The 21837-nt window shown below is 34.7% G+C and overlaps 1 protein-coding gene across 1 annotated transcript in view; it reads left to right on the top strand.

The window, feature by feature from the left end:
• jbug (filamin-type immunoglobulin domains fbug) overlaps window positions 1–21837 on the top strand; it is a 53008-nt gene that overhangs the window by 15586 nt on the left and 15585 nt on the right. The window contains exons 12-14 of the mRNA XM_018513027.1: window positions 59–194; window positions 633–712; window positions 786–953. Coding sequence (XP_018368529.1) covers window positions 59–194; window positions 633–712; window positions 786–953 — 384 coding nt within the window. The remainder of the gene's footprint in view (window positions 1–58; window positions 195–632; window positions 713–785; window positions 954–21837) is intronic.

Genomic DNA, 21837 nt, shown 5'->3' on the forward strand with positions numbered 1-21837 from the left:
GACGTTAACGCTGCGTGTCGCGAATATACGATAAAGTATGCCTTTATGCCTCTCGCAGGTCCCAATGGCAAGACCGTACCGATACAGAAATCGAAGTTGCGCGGCTTGACGTACACCATCACTGCTGAAGATGTCGGCGAACATGTCATCCAAATTCTGGTGAACGGTCAGCAAATCAAGGGATCGCCCTTCAGGTTCGTTCAACGACGAAGAAGATAGTTTTATCTCGAAATTTAGTTAGGCGTTATTTTTTTTAATAATATTAAATTATTCTGTATATATTTATTATATGACCGAGAAAAAAATGTAATTTTTATTTGAAGCCTGAAAAGACTTATGAAATTAAACTCGGAAAATTATAAATTCGAGGATGTCTCTATTAAATGCTCGTTAGGATTAAAAAATAGGAATGTATCTAAATTATTCATAAAATGAATTGTTTATATAAATTTGTTTATTTGAGGTCTAAAGGAACTTATGAAATTAAATTTGGAGAATTATAAGTCGGAAATGTTTTTATTAAGAAAAAATCTCGTCAGGATTGAAATTTTTCTATTAAGAATTTAACAGAAAATTCTTAAATAAAAATTTAAATTTAGTTAAATTATTCTGAAACGATTTGTTTATATTAGATCGCAGGCATATAATGCTCGAGCTATTCAAGTTGGGAAGATCCCGAACGGAGTGGTGAACCAGCCGGTAGAATTTGAAAGTATGTATTTGAGATTGTGAAATCGCGAAACCGCACAAGTGCGTCTCCGATAATAAAAGATTTTGTTTGTCAGTCGATGGATCGAGAGCCGGCTCGGGAAACTTGGAAATCCTCGTAAACGGGGGACACGTCACGAGTTTTGTGAGAGCGCTAGGCAGTCAACGTTTCTTGGCATCGTTTGTGCCGCATGAAGCGGTTGCACATCTGGTCGAAATGACGTTCAATGGGGAAGTCATCCCCGGTAAGTTACTTTATCATCGTGTCCCGAAGCCTCTTAACAAACGTTTTTAATGAAATTCACAAACGTTTATTTTACAATTTTTAATAAAAAATTGACATTTTTGGGATTTATACTCAAATAACAATTTTGTTCAGATTCAACAACAGTTATTGGATCTAAAGAATTACTGTTAAAAACACATGTTTTAATCTATAAATGATTACACTGCAATTGAAAAATTTGGTATAGTTTTTAAAAGTCGACATTTTTGGAATTTCTATTAAATGAGATAATAGTGTTTTTAATAATAATCTTTTTAGATCCAATAACAGTTATTAAAAGTGGAGAATTATTGTTAGTAATGGATTCTCCAATGGATGGATATTCCAATATCTGGAGTATAATACATGATTTCGAAATATCAAATGCGAAAATGCTGAAATATTTTTAACAGTTACAGCACTTTTTAACAGTTAAAGCTCGAACATTTATCTCGTTTCATTTGCGTAATGTTTTATGCTGTCTTGTATCCGGTACTTTGTACGCTGTCTTTGCCGCAAATATCTTAATTTTCATGGTGAGGTTTTTAGCGCACCTTTCTTTTGTCAAATTCCGATACGGCGACCTCGGCGCTTCTCCGCTAGAATAAATTCCTACTGCGTACGCACGAATGAACGCACTCACGCACGTGTGCATGCGTGTGCACCACTGCACCTGCACGTGCACGGGCACATATATCTCCTGGAATGCACGATAGTCTTTGCCGTTGCCATTAAGAAAGCTGGAATGCATACCTAACGTTGAAATGTTGTTTAAAAGTATGCGTCGTGCGAACGATGATTTGAACCTCGGAGCGATTCATCGAAAGTTGATGTACGCAAATTAGAATTAATACGTAATGATTATCCTCAGTCAAATTAAATCGGTATTACCAAGATGATTCATTTGATGACGATTTTTATGAGACGAAAATATTTTGGTATTTAATATCACACGATTTAATAAACTTTTTAAACTTTTTAAAATGCTATCATTTTTTTTATATTGCGTAACATACTGTTATTAATATTTTTAATAGTATAATATTCAATTATACAAAACATATAAAGCTTGTATTTTTTAACTATCTTTTTAATTATAATAATTTTTCTTATTTGATACATTCGATGATGTTGAAAAATATTTCTTAGTGAAAGTAATTCATTTATTTTTCACAGCCTTTCGTATACATAATATTGATATTTGTCAATATTTTATCATTCTATACTTCACATAAAAAAAAAATCAAGTATTAACAGCATAATTCTAATTGAAAATAATCTTGTTAATTCTATAACAGTATTTATTAGTGAAACAAATAACATTTTATAAAAACAAGAGCAATTTATTTGTTTCATTAATACTATTTTTAAATTAACAAAATTATTTTCAATTAAAAGAATGTTGTTATCATCATTTTGTTTCGTGTAGTATTATCACACAATATTATTTGACTTGTAATCTTATTTAATCGATACATTGAACATGAATTTTTCATATTCATAAAAGAAACGAGGAATGTGCAGTGTTAAGTTTAAGTGTTAGCTTAAGGAAGTGTTACGTGCATTCGATAAATAGCACACCATTGGCACAAATCCACCTTGAGTTCCGTCATGCTTCGCCACATCAACTATAAGTAATACTTCTTTTCTCTCACGCCCGCGAGCGCAATTCACAATGTAGTTACTCGCGGCGGAGTTATCATGGAAATCATTCACTGTTTACCGTAGACCTTGTTTTCGTTATGACCTTTAGTACTATCAGCTCTGGTAAAGCTATCTCCGACTCAATTTCCAATGGCTATCGTTCGAATGAAGAAAATGTTGTAAGAGCGACTTCCGGTATTTCCCTCCCGCGTGTTCCCGGCTTCACGCTCCGTGTAAACTTTTAAAGACGGTCTCTGCAATCTGCAAACGATGGTTTGCAAAATTTCTGCGTTATCTTGCCCAATGTGCGCACACTGAAGCAACATTACGGCCCATGCAGAACGCAGTTTCTTTCCTTGGTAACCGAGAAATTTCCTCGCAGTCATTCTCAGCACGAGGACTTCAATACCGGAAATTAAGATCTAAAATTACTGTTGATTCAAAAAAATGCTGTTGATTCGATTAAAGTCTATATTACGGGCTGTCACTAACATAAGTGATTAATTCATGTATATTTTTATTGACATAAAGGCATAAATTATTATTTCAGTAATCAAGCCTTTATGTCAATAAAAATATACATGAATTAATTACTTAGTGACAGACTTTAATTGAATCAACAGTAGTGTTTTTTCTCAGTGTAGGCTCTAAAATTACTGAGTGCGCGAATTTTGGACAGTTCAATTTAAATTGGATAACTTTAAACCCTTTCCATTTTCAAAAACTAGTCTGTTTTAAACTGTAGTCTCGACATTAGAATTTCCGTCTTGAAGTGGTCTTAGAAATCTGCTATTAACAGGTGTCACGCAAAGTCTGAGATACCTTACATAAAGTAGCAATAGCATATTCTTTTAGCATTTGGCATCAAAATAGTGGAGAATTTGCGGTATTTTATCAATCTATGGTGACTTTATCAGGACCAAGTTAAAGAATCAAATCGAAGTGTTATCTTCGTTTCGAGTCCCAATTTAATTTCTCTGTCAGGGAGCGGGTTTTCTTTTCTCCCGTGAAGTTTCTCGAACGTAATTACTCTGATTCCATGATAAGTGCCGCCGAGCATTCCTCGGCACTTATCGTCAAGGAGACGTGCGGAGCGATCGAGTTCATCCGCGTCCCAGGCATGCGAGGCAAGCGTGTCTCTAAGTCAGCGGGTCATCGGGCAGGTCGTTGACTTGCGATTTCACGCATTCACGTGACGTCCCACTGACCCATATCCGACGTCATCGGTTCTCCTTGGCTTCCTGAATCTTTTTTTTTCTGCCGCTACCTCGCCGTCATAATGCGCGAGGCCACGATCAGTGCGGAATGACGAGTTCGTCGTTCGTCTCGCCGTTTAAGTAACGCTACTGCATGCCTTTGTAGTAAAAGTCTCACAGAAACACATCCAGCGATCGTAAAAACGTAAAGAAACATTTCGCTGCGATATACAGATAAAATAAATGTAAATATCTGGGAAATGTTCTAATTGTTTTATTATTATAAGAAATTGGCCTACCATTTGTCTTTTATGCATATTATATTCTTGTTAAAATAAACATACAATATTATTAGATATCAAAAGAAGCAACTTAATCCCTTTAAGTTAAATAACATTTTGTTATTTTTAATAATAATAAACTAAATAATAAACTAATCTCAAATTTAATACATTTTCTTGAGTTAAATTGTTTGATCCATTGTTTTAATTAAATTAATGACATATTGAGTACGTCAGTAAAAACAGTGGTGACTCTCTCTTACTTAGAAATGGTTAAAAATAACTCAAATTGGGTATAATTTGGCATTATAAATTTAACAGTGAATGCCTTGAATAGTCATCAGTACATTAACATTTAATATAATTTTATCATTCTTTTAATAGTACATATATCTTTCAATTGCTTAAGAAATATTGGAAGAAGCTTCTCACTCTGCTTTTTAAAACTGCTTAAAATTCAATGATATTTAAATTAGGCGATTACACTGGTCAAGAAAAATATTAAAGCTTTGCAAAACAAAGAGTAATTTTGGAAAATAGAGTGAGAAGCAAATTCCTCTTCCAATATCACTTTATAAACAAGGAAATATATTCTACTAAAAGAGCAGAACACTCCATTATAGTGATTACTCAAACATTGTATGACTCTATGCCGACAAAGATAAAATCTATATTAAAGGCAAATAGTGGGCTGACCTTATATGAGTAAAACAAGTATACTTTGCATTTCCCAGGTGTTCATGTTATTGTCGATCTCCTGTTTGTTCGATTTTTCATCCAACAAAGATATTATCTGATATCCAAATTGTTTAGATTCATAAATACTTAAATTAATAAGTTCTTGAAGTATTTTGAGTTCTCGATTCAACACATTATATTTTTAATTGTGTTATTACATTTGATGTATTAAATTCAAAATTGAAAGCAATGGAGAGAGGAAACGCTCCGAAAGTGAAATTGTTGCCCATAGATAGACCCGAGGCTGTAGCTCCGCTGCGCCACTGCATGAATAATATTATTTAGATGTATGAATAATATTATTTAGATGCCATATACAGTGCACTCCGATGTGATTACGTATTCACGCAAACGCCGGTAGCTATTATTATCTACCCTTTTCCGTATATCGCATCACCAACGACAGAAAAATAACATAAATACTTTCCCAATGCATTTTTCCACTGCATTGCATTTTAATCATAATTAAGTTTAACATTAGTTTTAATTGATTTTGTAATTTTTCCATTACTACAATATTCAAATCACGTATATTTCATTGATATCAATTATTTCTCGTTATTTCGGCAAGCTTTTATACATATATAAAGAACTTTGAGTGATTGAAATTAAATTAAGTTTTGAAGCAGGGGAAACAAAAATTAATTCAAGATAATTTAAAAGATAAAGAACAGAAAGTTTTATATTTTCTATTATGCGATTGACGAGAGCTGAAAAAAATTTAGTAATAGCTAAATGTATTTTGTTTAGCGTAATATTTCCTAAATATTACCAAACACAACAATAGTTTGATAATAATTAGAAAATAAGATAATATTTCAAAAATTAAAATTATCAAAACCAACTAATGTTAATTAGTTGATTTGAAAAATTTTACTTTTTCAAACTTTATCTTATTTTTCTAATTATAACTTCTAATAATAATTAACATTATTTTAATTGATTTTGGCAATTTTACTTTTCTAAGTATTATCTCACTTTTTTAATTATAAAACGGTTAGTTACTGTTATTATATTAATTCCAATAAAACATTCGGTTAATATAACCAAAACTAATTAATGTTAATTAGTTGTATACAAATTAATCGAACATTTTACTGAAATTATTTCACCACATTTTTAGTAACTATCATCAAGGCTTGATTATTATTACAAGACTTTTTTCACTGTATGATCATATATAGAGATCACTACAAAGTATCGAATGTCGGATATTGTTGCGTAATCGGACCCCGCGTGCTAGTGCATTCCTCCGATCGATATTTCGCTTGCACCCGCTATGGAAATAGCGCCTGGAATATGAGCGCATAACGAATACCGCATACGATCGTAGGTGTGGCTATGAAGTACCAACTGTGTCAGCGTGCGGACGTATTTGGTTACGAATGAGGATACGCACAGACGCATTGCCTACGTGAACGCGAACACAATTCACCACGTGGTCGTACCTTGCGACACCGTCTCGGAGATTCCCATATTAACTCTTCGAATTCTAATTCTACAAAACTAAGATCTCCAGGTAGAACATAAATTTATAATCAAATTGATAAATCTACGAGCCAGATGTTTATTACTAAATTTTAAACAAAGGACAATTTGAACAACAAACGACGTTTCGACCTTTAACCAGGTCATTATCAATGTTTTAATGACCTGGTTAAAGATTTGTTGTTTAAATTGTACTTTGTTTACAATAAACATCTAGTTAGGTTTGTAACTCTTAATTAATTTAATTTTTGTCTATTTGAGTCTTGTTTTGGCTTATCTTTTTTTTTACAAAATTATAAGATCAAAATGACATCAAGTAAAAATCGTTTCAGAAAAAAATCATAATGATTTGATGATTTTGTGATGAATTCTTGACATGACAATAATTTTTAAGTTATTTTTTTTTTAATAAAAAAACAATTATTTAAAAAATCATCATTATACCAAGAATTCATCATAAAATCATTGTCAAAAATATATCGAGTGATATCATTCAGGTACATTCTTCAGTTCTACTTGTTAAGCTACGTTAACTCGCGATATCCCGCGATTATTTTCGCGCACGACGGACGTACGAAATTTGAAGAAGTTTGATAGAACTGAGGGGAAAACGAAATGCGAAGAGAAAACGGTAATTTTTGCAAGAGAAATTAGAAATAATGTAGAGGTAAATTGCAGCAACGGAATTACTCATCGGGAAAACCGCCTTGAAGTCGTTATTTCTCCGCGCTGCGCCGCGCCGCGCCGCGCCGTTTGCGTTCCACGCGGGACTCCTTTATTCGGTTCTGCTTCCTTTCGCGTAATCATACAGCGGAATGAACACACGCAGACCGTTATCATCGATCGGCGGAAGAAATGCACATGCAGCTCTTTTCCGTTCGTGACACTACACGGAGGTGTGCGACTACTTTGCCTACCGACGACACGCGGAATGCGTTCTCTCCGCTTGGCGCAACGAAGCCAAGGAAGTTATCGCCTGATCTCCCGGTCTTGCGTAACTCTTTCCCGACGTTAACTTTTTTCCAAAACCATCGTCAGAAACGATTATCTCTGTCGAGCACATTGCGGAATCATGCGATATCAGATCAACCGCAAATGGAATGTACGAGATCTCGATTAATTAAAGATTATTTGTTTTTCCTGAAAGAAAAATCATCTTCGATCTTTAAAGACAGATAATAACTTTAAAATATATACTGTATAACATATCTAATAAAAGATATATATATATATATATATGTGGAAAGAACGATTTTGATGAAGTATCTGAAAATTTAGCTAATCTGAAAATAATTTCGTTGGATCATCAAAATTATTATGTAAGAAATTCAAGCATAGTAAGCAAACATGCTGCGAAAAAATTTTGATATTGTAGCAATCAGCTTGAGAGTCCTACATAATTATTTTAATGGTCCAAGCAAAGTTATTTTCAAATCTATATTTAGTTCAATTTTTATTAATTTTTGGCAGTGCCAAAAGTTTTCATTTAATTGTATAATTCGTATTGCATATGAATAAAAAATCTTTACAAATAAATATTTATAATAAACAAGTATACTTTTGATATTTTAATAAAATATCAAATTCTTAAATTGATTATAATAAGAATTAATCAACTTATAATACGGACTTTATTGACTTACACTGTTAAATTTTATAGGGTCAAATTAACTTAATGTGGGTCGCCACTGCTCCTACTCAATAATATCGTTATTTTTTATTAAAGCAATGATTATATTTGACACTATACAGTATTAATTTAACATTATATAGTGTCAAATTTAATTATCATTTTAGTAAAAAATAACGATATATTTAGTAGGAGCAGTGGCGACTCACATTAGGTTAAATTTCACATTATAGATTTAAATATATATAATATAAGCTGAAAAACAGATTAACAAAAATAATCGTAAAATTATATGTTAGTCGGAAATTGTTGATAGCCACTGTATATGTAGGATAAAAGTTAGGATTTTCATGCAAATTCAGGCAAATTCTTCTTTATGCAATTCAAACTCGTTCCAGTTTCTATCGTAATTCCGAGCGAATTCTTTCAAGCTTCGAGATACGCACTTAAATTACTCAATTGACCGTCTTATGCGACTGCTGTCGTCAGAAGTACGATCGTAATTTTTCGCTGCATATAATCACAATAAAAGCATGGGCATCGATGCATACAATAGAATCGATAGTAACGTGATACTAATTTAATAAAAGCAACGCGATCAAATGCTATGATATATACGAAGCTCCTATTTAACCTTGACACTTCGAAGCTCTCAACATCCAGAGGAAAAATTGCGGAGTTGTAGCTGCAAAAACTCGAGCAATCGTACGTCAATTATCACTACGATGCATGATGCGTTCTTGACACGACTCCGTTAATCTTACAACTGTTAATTAAAGAGTCAATTAGTTCGAGAAAGACAATTAAGCCGCACGCGTTAACTTTTATTCCCGTTTTAAAAAATAATCGCGACTCCTTCCACGTATAATAAAAGAATAATTGCAAATATCTTTCCGAGTTTTAATGCGAAAGGCGTACCGCGTTCTCGGTATGCAAAGCGCAGATGAGCAAAGCGCGATAAATAAACCATGAACACAACGCATTGCCGTCAGCTATATACAAAACACAAATTTATTTTATTGGCGCGAAGTAAACTGGTCGATAAACTCAGACAGGTGTAATTTTTCAATGGCTCGTGCCACGCTCCGTAGACTTTAATCTTAGCCCAAGCACCTCGATAATGAGCTACCGCTTTAGCATATAATCCCTCGTCTGTAATTAACCGACCGATGCCCGCGCAAATGAGCGCAGTTGACTCGCTCGAGTAATCACGAGGACTTATTTTCCGCAATGAGAATTTTTCCGTCGTCTCCGGTCAAGGATCTCGATGCTCGAGGATCCAGAAGAAATCCAAGGAGATACCAATAACAGTATATATCGATCTCCGAGGTTAATTAAAAAACAAGTCTGAATAAAATAAAATCGATTTCTTGAAATGTACACCCAAGGACTTCGATTCTTTCCCTCGAAAATTTTCACAAACTGAGAAATGATCACTTTTCTACATTAATGCTCGTAGTCTGTTTCATAGCGCGATTAACGACACGATTAGAGCTTATGTTCGCTTAAGGGGATGCTGGAGGGACCCAATTATCGTCATTGCAGTTTGATAAAAATCTTCGAATTGACTAAACGGAATAAAAAATCCTTTTACAGGATTAAAGTAAACGCAAAATCCTGATGCGGTGCAGTGGATTTTATGCTAAAATAAAAAAAAGTTAAAAATTTTTACTTTTTATTAAAAGTTTTTACTTTTTTTCGATTTTAGTATAAAATCCACTGCACATCAGGATTTTGCGTTTACTTTAATCCTGTAAAAGGATTTTTTATTCCGTTTAGTCAATTCGAAGATTTTTATCAAACTGCAATGACGATAATTAAGTCCCTCCAGCATCCCCTTAAAGAGAAAATAACCTGAATTTTTGGAAGTTTTAAAAAAATTAATGAGGGAAAGAATCGAAGTCCTCGGGTGTACAACTCTATTATGCGAGGAATGTAACTCGTTCTCGGTGAAACTTCACAAGGGTGAAAGAAGACCTCGCCACGCGAGATATTACCGGATGACATCTTCGTGTATTAATGTAAAAAATCGGCGAAAGGGCAGAAGACGACAGCCCCGTGATTTTCACGTCGCCGCCGGTGATTTCAACAGTTGGCAGCTGGCGCAAATGCGTAACCGCATGCATGCAACGCGCGAGCATGCAGTGTCATCGCATTCGCCGGCGCGATCGTTTTTACAACCATAACGGCGATCGATTGATTACGTGACGATTATCGATTGACGGAGTGACTCGAGACTGCTGATTGAGTCTCATTGTATGCTCAGATATAAGAATATATATACAGGACACTCAGAGGAAACATCTTGTTTACGAAACATGCGAAATATTCTCGCATTCCTCTCTATAATGAGAGATTTTGATTCAAGGATTTCGATAAATCAATGTGTTTGCTGAAAAATCAATGTATTTGCAAAACTCTAGACTCTAAAAAAAATTATAAATATTATAAATATTTAATTATTCAAATGACACTGAAAGAAAAGCACCTGGTACATTAAAAAAAAAGTACTTTTAATAAATATTTGTTTGAATTCTAATAAAATATTTACTAAATGTAAACATATATATATTGATACAAAAACCATTAATTTGATTTAACTATCATTTTTTATTGAGTAAATATTTATTTATTTACTGTAAGTAAATTGTTAGTATACTATTCAAAGAAATATGTATTAAGATTTAATAAATTTCTTTTTCGGTACATTTATGACCATAATTATACGATAAAATAATTATAGTTAAGACTTTCGTTTTTGTAGCTATTACTATAAAAATGGAATACAGTTATATAATTATAACAGTAATAACTATAAAAATAGAACTCTTGATCATAATTATTTTATCATGCAGTTATAGTCACAAATATCAAACAAACTTTTCCTTAGTACACTGGTTTAGATCGGTTATTAAAATCTTCGTGTACTTGCGAGATGTTGGATTCTCGAATTTTTCTTCTCGAAGCATTTAATTAACGTTGCTGGTTGAGGCACCGTGTGTATTTATCGCTACATGCAGACAGAGCTATAACACGATTAGAATCATCGGAGAACTGCACCTGTAGTCGCTCATCTGTGACGCGGCTGTTAAGGGATATCTGTATAACACATGATATATGCTTGTTTGTAGCGAAGGATTTAATCTTCGAGGAATACGTGTATCTCATTTTCCATGATTAACGTACCAAACTCATTATAAATCTCGTAATCAAGTCTCTCGCATCATTCCTTGTTAAACGTAATTATTTCAAGAAACGCTATTTAAACTCTTTCTTCTTGTTCGAATCTGTTTTCAATTAATCCGTTCGGGTATGCACTGAGAAAAAAATATCTTAAATTTCAATAAATATTTATTTGAATAATATCAACTAAATATTTATTAAATATAAAAATATCTTTATTTGATACAAAAAACATTAATTTGATTTAACGATCACTTCTTTTTATTAAATAAATATTTATTTATTGTAAATAAATGTTTAGTTGGCATTTATTCAAATAAATATTTATTTTAATTTAAGCTATTTTTTTCTCAGAGTGTAGATACTTAATTGATTATTACTTTAAATACGAAGCACCACTACGGTCTGAATATTAAGATATTGAACTTTTATATATATTCATTTAAATTAATTAATTTCAGAAATTATAATTGCGTGCCGATATGGTTGTCGGACTTTCAACGCAATCAATCTGAAATATTAATAATCCCCCCAAATTTCTCAAATTTAATCTTAAAAAACTGTAATAAACTTATTGCGAAAAATATTGCCTCGGCCGGAAGTCGAATCCGGATCTCTTCACTGAGAAAAATGATCTGGTTGAATTAAACAGTAATTCTGGTAGAAAATAGACGAATCAGAATTTTCTGGTTATGTCTATTAGAATTTTAGTTGAGATAATTAGAATTCTGATTAATATAATTATTCTGGCAAAAATAAGAATTCTAGTAGATTTTACTAGAAATATAGTATCAACCAGAATTCCGGTTATCTCAACTAGAATTCTAATAAATTTAACCAGAAATTTCTGATTCGTCCATTTTCAACCAGAAATTTTTTTCAGTGTTGCATTCCGTGCGAGCGTCCTAGCCTTTAATTGATTATAATTTTTGAGATGGCAGAATGAGCTAATCGTAAATGAGATAATTAAGCTCCGAAATTGCTCGTAAATTTCTCAGTCTGATGTGTTCTATCGAAAGTTTCAAGGTCGCAATTTCAACTTTTGATGACTTTAACGCGAGTAGACCAATTATTACATACATAATTTATGCGCGAATCTTAACTGGTCTACTCGCGTTAAAGTCATCAAAAGTTGAAATTGCGACCTTGAAACTTTCGATAGAACACATCAGACTGAGAAATTTTCGAGCAATTTCGGAGCTATGAGCCACTTGCTGAACAACGCACCCGTTATGTTGGGGAATGCAGCGATTCATCGTGCACGGTCGCTTCGACGTAACTTCTCTATCGCCAAGAACAGTGACGCGTGGTACGTCTTGACGATTCAGCTAAATAAAAATAAAAATAAAAGACACCGGTACGTGAATGGCGTAATCGGAATCCCGATCAACGTAGCGCGACGTGGAAAGCAGGTTGACTTTAACCCGATCTAATCATAGAAGGAACGGTTTTACTGAAGTATTTTAAATTTTCGTTATAGATACTCTGATTTGAAAATAATTTTGTTGAATAAATTAATCATCAGCATAATTATGTAGCATGCTCAAACTGGTTGCTATGGAATGTCAAAGCTTTTTACTGCAGCATCGCTCATCAAGTAATTATTTTGATAGTTTAACAAAATTATTTTCAAATCTATATCTACCTAAATATTTAAATATTTTAACAAAACGTTCCTTTTCGTATAATAAAACGTCGTCTGAAGTGCAGAATTTTTGCACGGCAAAAACCTTGACAAAAGCAGTACGTGGCATATTAATTTCCGCCTCATATCATGACGAATTGGATTATTGTTCTTGCAATTGCTATCCACGGTAACTTCATTGGCTATTCCGCGAATGGAATAACAGCTGGCATCTTCGGGAAAGTTTCATTCGCGAAATTTTCACGATATAATCGGAATAAACGGATAAATTACATTAATCAGATGCTTATCAATTTATTCAATTAAGCTCCTATCTCGCGATTTAACGGTCGCTAGCTGCAACGAGACTCGCAAAAAAAAATAGCCTCTAATAGCTCTCGATGGCGACGCGATGCAATTACATGATGCTTCGAAAAGTAGATCGTGATCCTTATGGCCTACACGTACCACTTATTAACACGTGGCATTGCGTAAGAGTTGCGTGAGGAATCACATTGTCACTGGTGTCGAAGAATTCATGTATAATTATAAACTGTTTTGATCACGCACATCATCCTATCCACTCAGAAAAAAACACAAGATTTATTTTTTATTACTGTACTGAACTGGAATTTTTCTTCTCGCTTTCATCAAATTTTAAACGTATACCATTTCACTTTAAATACAAAAAATGTACATTAGTTTAGCTATAAAAAATACCTATATTGACACCTATGTATATTAGGGGAAACTTAAAAGTAAAAGTACACAAGTTTTATATGTAGAATTAATGTACAAGCATGTACCTATAAGTTGTAAGTAGCTGAATAAATTATATTATAATTATTGCAACTATATAAAACATTTTATTCAATTATTTACATTAATTCTACATATGAAACTTGTTTCATATAATTAACACCTTCGTAGTTGCCGCCAGTTGCTGCCGTTGTCTTTCTCTGAGTGTGTTGCTCTCGCAAATCGTGTCAGGCTATAGTGTCCGATGCACTTACATTTACATAATTAAATCCGGCAAATACAGCGCAAATATAATCAGCCGTTATTTGTCGTTATGCCCTAGTTCGCCACAAAGCGGTCACTGTAGATAAACCCGATTCATCAATAAAAAGTCGGAAACGGCTTTCGTGCTGCGAGCGCATATAAAATTTACATTCCTGCATGTTTGATCCACAATACTCCTTTAGCCTCATATAATTCTACCAATAAATTAGACTTTATTATATAACGTTAGATATAACAACAAATACTGGATCTTAAATTACTAAACGTTTCAACAGGGATAGTGATTCTTTTATTTTCTGGATTTGACACGTCGAGTGAAAGTAATGAATTCGTTCTAAAAAAAAGTTCCTCAGATAAAATCTCAATGGAATTTTAATCGAGCTAGCGCTGCTTTCTTTTCAGGAGACACAATCGATACAAATGTCGTTCTATATATCTTTCTTCAATGAACAAAGATAGAACGACACTTTGACTGTGACTCCTAAAAGAAAAGCAGCCAAATTCCTATAAAATTAATGAGAATTTGTTTACGACATTATTTATCTTGTTACTATGATTGGACCACCTCCGAGTGTCTATAATTGGAATTGGTTCAATTAAGACAAAGATTTAATTAGTCTTTATTTTAAATTTTGTTCTCAAAATTGTTATCTTAATTACATATTATAGAAATCTCTGTGCAAAAAAATTTATTTTATGTATGGTCCATTTTCAAAATAATATTATTTTATATTAGAAATATTAAAAAATTTTAATATATGCATTGATTATAATATTAACTTAATTATTAAAGAAGTTTACATACGAACATATTATTTTATGTTCGAAATTGTTTCAAGATAAGAGTAGAAACAGACAATTGTTTAAAAAAATTATTTCAAATGTTTAATTTTTATTTGATAATAAATAAATATAATCTTATTCATAAAATGTTGTTTTTAAATCAATTTTCTATTAACTACGATGCTTTTTAATTAAACCTTTGGTCCAATCAAAGCAGTAATGGTCCCATCAAGATGCCAATGGTTCAATCAAGGACACAAATCACGTTTAATATATTTGTAGATTATTTGATTATTGTTGATTTTCATCATATCAACTTTTTATAAAAGTAAGTCTTATAAAAGGCTGTTTAACAGCCTTTTTATTTTTTTTACTCTCATTATTTCAAAAAGATTAATGTTCAAAAAAAGGGGGCCAATCTCGGCAACCTTATCCTAATTATTTTAATAGTCCAACAAAATATTTTTAGATCTATATTTCCCTAAATTTTTAAATACTTCAACAAAATCACTCTTTCCATGTATCGCTTAAACCTGCAGCATGCACTGAAAATCAATGCGGCTTTTGAAAGTGGCAGCGAGGGCTGAGGCGGGGCAGCGATCATCATTTTCACCCGCAAGATCCGCGAGAGACGCCGGGTTTTCTATTTATGTCCGGCTCGAGAAGGTATCGAAATACGAAGATCGGTATCCTGCGAGATCGTAGCGGGCCGCAGGCCGCAGCTAGCCGGTCGGGCGAGTGAAAAACGGATGGGAGAGCAGTCTCGGATGTACCACACCATCTCGGGGCCCCGCGGCTAAGACACCCTTCTCTCTCTCCCTGGCCACCAGTTACGACTGCAAATCGACTATAATGATGGAAACGATTCGAACGCATACGTGAACTTTCGAATGCATGTTCAATTTCATGTTTTCTAAAAAGCGTGCGTTATTAGCGTGGAAATAAGTTAACGGATGATTGCACCCGGAGAAAGTGAAGATAATTCGATCGATCGATCGATCGTTGACCTTCCGAGACATGAATTTGAGGCGCGATTAAAAAATTTCACTTGACAAAATTCATTTAGGACGAGAATCGAACAGACGAGTTTGAAACCGAACATAAATAAGTTCTTTTTGCGTCACTTGAAAACCTCCATGATTAATTTTTCATGATAATTACATTCTGAACAATTAGATGTATCCAAAATGATCTTATCCTAGATGAGATTGTAAAGAGTTATAAATGCTTCGATATTTATTCTCAAATAGTAATAAGGCATTCCCTAGTAAACATGAATTAAAAGTAATATAGTCAATTAATTATTATTAGTAACATAATCATGTTTTAATTTCACACTCAATATAATACAACACATGTATGTTACATTGTTGAGTGTGAAATTATAACATTGATGTTATGTTACTTTTAATTGGTTTATAATAAAAATTATAAAATTCGGAAAGAACCCACGTTGCTATCTTAAGAAATTTTCAAGTATCTTAGAAATTTTTGCAAAGTTTTAAACCGGTATTCATAGTTGGTTCTTGTATTTAAGATTATCTTATCTACAGTTTTAAAATGTCGTAAATCGATCACATAGTCATAGCATCTTAATACATTACTGAAAACAATCTTAAATACAAGAACTATATAATTATAAATATCGGTCTTAGATTTCTTCCGCATGAATTTCTAAACGACGGTCTCGAGAATGCTTTCCAAAGATGTGGCTGTTGAAACTCCTACAGATTTATATCTTGACAAGAGTGAAGTAAATGGGAAATCATATCTTCGTCATAAATGTCATAATCCGAAGTCAAGTGTAACCGACTCCGATCCCCAAATAGAACATAAAAATCATAATAACATCATATTTCATCATAATCTTATTTGTCACGTTATAAGTGACCTTATAAGTTTATTTCTATATCTAAGTGATGAATGACGTCATGATGACGTCCTACGATATTATGACTTAAGGTGCGATCAAGTTTCATTACAAATTAATTACAAATGCTATGAAGTTAAATTTTTTAGTTGACCAATCGGAAGAAAGAATTTTTACCAATTGATCAAAGAATGCTTCAAAGCATTTGTGGCACGTTAATCGTACCCTTAATTGCGACCAGTCATTCACAATCAAATTTTTTAAAGATTGTCTTAAGTAATGTCTTAAGATGTGTGCTATTGTGATTGATTTATGACATCTGAAAACTTAGAGATCCAATAAGTTTGGCCATAATTAGCAATTTTGTCAAAACTAGAGTGAGAAAGAAGGGTATATGGAAGGGGTGAGAATCATAGTGACGTAAATTACTTTTTTACATTTTTGTCAACGTCATAATTAAGTTACTTACATCACTATAGTTTTCATCCCTTCATCTTCTAACTTGTACTATCTTACTCATTCTCACTTACTGAAGTTGGTGAAAACGACGGACCAATCAAAAGTTCGTCTGATACATGGTTTCTAGTCTCAAATATAAAAACAAAATATAAAAATTGGCCTCTGATGATGGCTACGTTTAACAGAGAAAACTAATCAGTTAGCGTTTAGTGATTCTTTAATATGATAATTGTCTTTTAATATGATTTTACCTTTAATTCTTTACTGGATCTAAGTGTAGGAATTAATCATATTAAAAAAATCACTAAGCGCTAACCGATTAATTTTCTCTGTTTAACGCAGCTACTGTGGGTGTCTTCCAACAACTCAAGCAGAACAACAAGTCACGATAACGTCAAAATGACATTAAAATGAATCGCGAATGATTGAAAGATGACTTTTAATGATCATTTTGGAGTCATTTTGACATCATTTTCATATCATGACTTGTTGTTCTCGGGAAGCGACTCAATACAACACAGTAATCATCTCATCCTTGTTTATTTTATATTGGCGAACAATAAAGAATGTAATAATGCACTGTGTCACAACGTGTCATGTATGTCTCTTATTGGAAGGCACCCTATTGGGAACGGGCATGATGACGTCAGCTGGCCAATATGGCGGCCATAAGCCACCACGTCAAAGACGTGTCATGTATGTCTCTTGTTGGAAGGCACCCTATAAAGCCAGAATGAGTTAAAAGGTATCTTTATGTCATTCGTGAAAATATCACTTTTATTTATCAAAAAAATGATATGATTAAATGTCACAACTATAAATTGTGCTTTGCCTAATTATAATCAAATATCAGAGGCGTTCATCGTGAACTGAGTATTTTTAATTTACTGCTAGAAGCGTTAATCATGGGCTGGCTAGCTATAACAAAATGATAACTTTTAATGGTCATTTTGGAGTAAGTTTGACATCATTTTCATATATCATAATGACTTGTTGTTCTTGGGAAGCGACTCAGAACAACACAATGATCATCTCATCCTTATTAATTGTAATGATTAGACTGCGGATATTTATGCAAAATACTTAACTGAATATTTTGCATAAAATGCATATTTACAGATGGCAATCTGAACCTTTTTACTTTACTTTTTAATAACTCTTTAACGAACAACGATCGACTGCTAAAACTGTCCGATGGTTAATATTCAATATAATATATTATAGGACCGTATATGTGATAACACAAACTATAGAAATCAAAATCTTAAACAGTCTAGCTGGATCTTAATCCTTGTATGATTCTTATGTGAATTTATATACTATGTGTGTAGTCCCCAGAAACTACCACAGTAATATCATTTGTCAAATTGCTAGTCAATTTAACTCGTGATATTACTGCGGTAGTTTAATAGAGTTAGCGTTTCAAGACTGAAAAATCATTTCGGCGTGCGTTTCTGGGGACTACACGTAGTATATAAATTCACACAAGAATCATACAAGCATTAAGATCCAGCTAGACCGTTTAAGGCTTTGGTTAATATTCAGTTAAGTATTTTGCATAAATATCCGCAATCTAGTAATGAACGCCGTCACACCATGACTGCGTTCGGGAAGCGCGCTATCAACGCTATTTGTGTCATACTATCCTTGTTTCACGTTTAGGGTCGGTTGTTCCATCTTTTGGTATAAATTTTACCTGTGAGGTAAATCTGGTAATCCGTACATGTGATTGGATAATCTTGCTATTTACCTAACAGGTAAAATTTACCACAAGGTGGAACAACCGGTCCTTAATGGACGATGAAGATAGAATGACACAAATAGTGCTAATAGCGTCTCTCCGAACCCAGCCCATGTCATGTGTGTCTCTGCCGTTTCTTGTTGGAAGGTATCCCGTTTTACCTGACTCCTGGAGAAGGCTCCGATTGCACATATTATATGTTGCACACACGCGTCGCTAATTGGCTAATTTAAAAATAAAATATTCTCATTGGTAAAGCAGTGAAAAATTACTAAAGCCAGAATGAGTTAAAAGGTATCTTTATGTTATTCGTGAAAATATCACTTTTATTTATCAAAAAAATGATATGGTTAAATGTCACAACCATAAATTGTGCTTTGCCTAATTATAATCAAATATCAGAGGCGTTCATCGTGAACTGAGTATTTTTAATTTACTGCTAGAAGCGTTAATCATGGGCTGGCTACCTATAACAAAATGATAACTTTTAATGGTCATTTTGGAGTAAGTTTGACATCATTTTCATATATCATAATGACTTGTTGTTCTTGAGAAGCGACTCAGAACAACACAATGATCATCTCATCCTTGTTAATTGTAATGATTAGACTGCGGATATTTATGCAAAATACTTAACTGAATATTTTGCATAAAATGCATATTTACAGATGGCAATCTGAACCTTTTTACTTTACTTTTTAATAACTCTTTAACGAACAACGATCGACTGCTAAAACTGTCCGATGGTTAATATTCAATATAATATATTATAGGACCGTATATGTGATAACACAAACTATAGAAATCAAAATCTTAAACAGTCTAGCTGGATCTTAATCCTTGTATGATTCTTATGTGAATTTATATACTATGTGTGTAGTCCCCAGAAACTACCACAGTAATATCATTTGTCAAATTGCTAGTCAATTTAACTCGTGATATTACTGCGGTAGTTTAATAGAGTTAGCGTTTCAAGACTGAAAAATCATTTCGGCGTGCGTTTCTGGGGACTACACGTAGTATATAAATTCACACAAGAATCATACAAGCATTAAGATCCAGCTAGACCGTTTAAGGCTTTGGTTAATATTCAGTTAAGTATTTTGCATAAATATCCGCAATCTAGTAATGATGCCTACGTCACACCGTGACTGCGTTCGGGGAGCGCGCTATCAACGCTATTTGTGTCATACTATCCTTGTTTCATGTTTAGGGTCGGTTGTTCCATCTTTTGGTATAAATTTTACCTGTGAGGTAAATCTGGTAATCCGTACATGTGATTGGATAATCTTGCTATTTACCTAACAGGTAAAATTTACCACAAGGTGGAACAACCGGTCCTTAATGGACGATGAAGATAGAATGACACAAATAGTGCTAATAGCGTCTCTCCGAACCCAGCCCATGTCATGTGTGTCTCTGCCGTTTCTTGTTGGAAGGTATCCCGTTTTACCTGACTCCTGGAGAAGGCTCCGATTGCACATATTATATGTTGCACACACGCGTCGCTAATTGGCTAATTTAAAAATAAAATATTCTCATTGGTAAAGCAGTGAAAAATTACTAGGCACCAGCTGATATGAATAGTGTGTGCAATCGGGATTGTAGGCAAACGGGATCCTCCCGACTCCTGCGCGGCGCGGCGCCAGGTGAGACGTACGTGACGTACGGCCCTGGGCCCGGGCCCCGAGCGGCGGTGGTCCGCGGCGCGAGCACACACGCTCGTCCCGTCGTTCGGCTCGGTCGAGTCCGCCGAGTCCGCCGCGCTGCGTCGGATCGCGTGATCCACGTTCGCTCTCCGACGTACCTACTCCGGTACTCCGACGTTCTTTTCGTTTCGTTTCGTTTCGTTTCTTGGCCGCCGTGGGTGTTTTCCTCGAGTGTCGTTCTCGTTTGTCTGGGTCCACTCGTTCGGCCCCGAAGAAGAGAGAAAGAGATGGAGAGAGATCTCTTCGCGTGTGTGTGATGCGGGAAGCCGCGACGTCGCGATCGTCGTCTCGCACTGCGTGGCCTCGAGACGGAGGGACACTCATCTCGTCGTCTCACGCTCCTCTTCGCGTCGAAGGAAGCGTTGTCCACGCCAGCAAAACATCGCCGTCGTCGTCGTCATCGTCGTTGTTCCTCCTTCAATCGTATGCCCGATCGCGAAATCAACCCGGATCCGCCCGTCCATTCCTCTTTCCTCCCCTTTCTCCCCTTTTTCATCTAGGTTCTTCCAGCGTCTTTCCAGGTTTTCTCCCGTGCCGCGTACCGCCAAGGTAAATTGGCGAATTCCATCATCCGTGCGCTTTCGCTCCTGCGAAAAATTCCTGCGGACAATGAAGAAACGTCACGATCCGGGGCCCCGTTTTTCCGCGTCTCCTCGAGACGCGCGCGAGAGAGTTGCAGCTCCCCCCGAACTCCGAAGTCGTACCGGTTCTCGTTCTCGCGATCCCCGCGTTCCCCGCTACCGTGTGCTCGTCTCGCATCTTCATATTCTTTATCCGCGAGCGAGCTGATTATTTACACGCGCGATCGGATTTTTTTTTCCACCCCCGCAAACTGCAGTGCTCGAGTGTGTTAATTCGTGTCGATTTATGTCTCCTTATATTAAGAAAGCATTCATATTTATCTCGTTCCAAGTGTAAACATTTTTGGAGGTTTCAAGCAACGTGAATAGACTTATGATTTGTGCTCATTTCCACCGATGTAGATTAACTTTAGCTGAATTTTTCTGACAGCACCGTCGACCGTCGATCGATGCATAGCAGGAAGGAAACCTGGGGGAACACCTGGCCGTCGCGAGTCACGTTGCACTTCCGGGGGATCTGGAATTCGATTCGAGGCAGCCGACCGGCGGCCTATATCGGAGTACTGTTATTATAATCGGCGAATCCGCGTAACGGTGCGCCGCGACAGGGAGAGAGAACTGTTGTTTACGCGCGAAAATTAGCGTGGGAAGTGACGCCCGTGATGTACTTGAAAATTGTACTCGATTGCCTCTTTAACCCGCCGAATTGTTGACGCGAGGTGACTGTTCGTGTTGCTTGCACTTTTTTTTACATTTAAAATCTTCGCTTTCTCTCTCTTCAACGCCTGAATATACAGGATGTCCCAAAATTTATCACTCGAAATACTACAGCAAGAAAGTTTGCGAAAAATTAAGTGAAAACATTATTTTTTATTTTTATTCCAAGCAGTAGTTTCTGAGGTATGTAAGGATGA

This window comes from Trachymyrmex cornetzi, unplaced genomic scaffold, assembly GCF_001594075.2.
Source record: "Trachymyrmex cornetzi isolate Tcor2-1 unplaced genomic scaffold, Tcor1.1 scaffold446, whole genome shotgun sequence".
NCBI classification, from domain to species: Eukaryota; Metazoa; Arthropoda; class Insecta; order Hymenoptera; family Formicidae; genus Trachymyrmex; species Trachymyrmex cornetzi.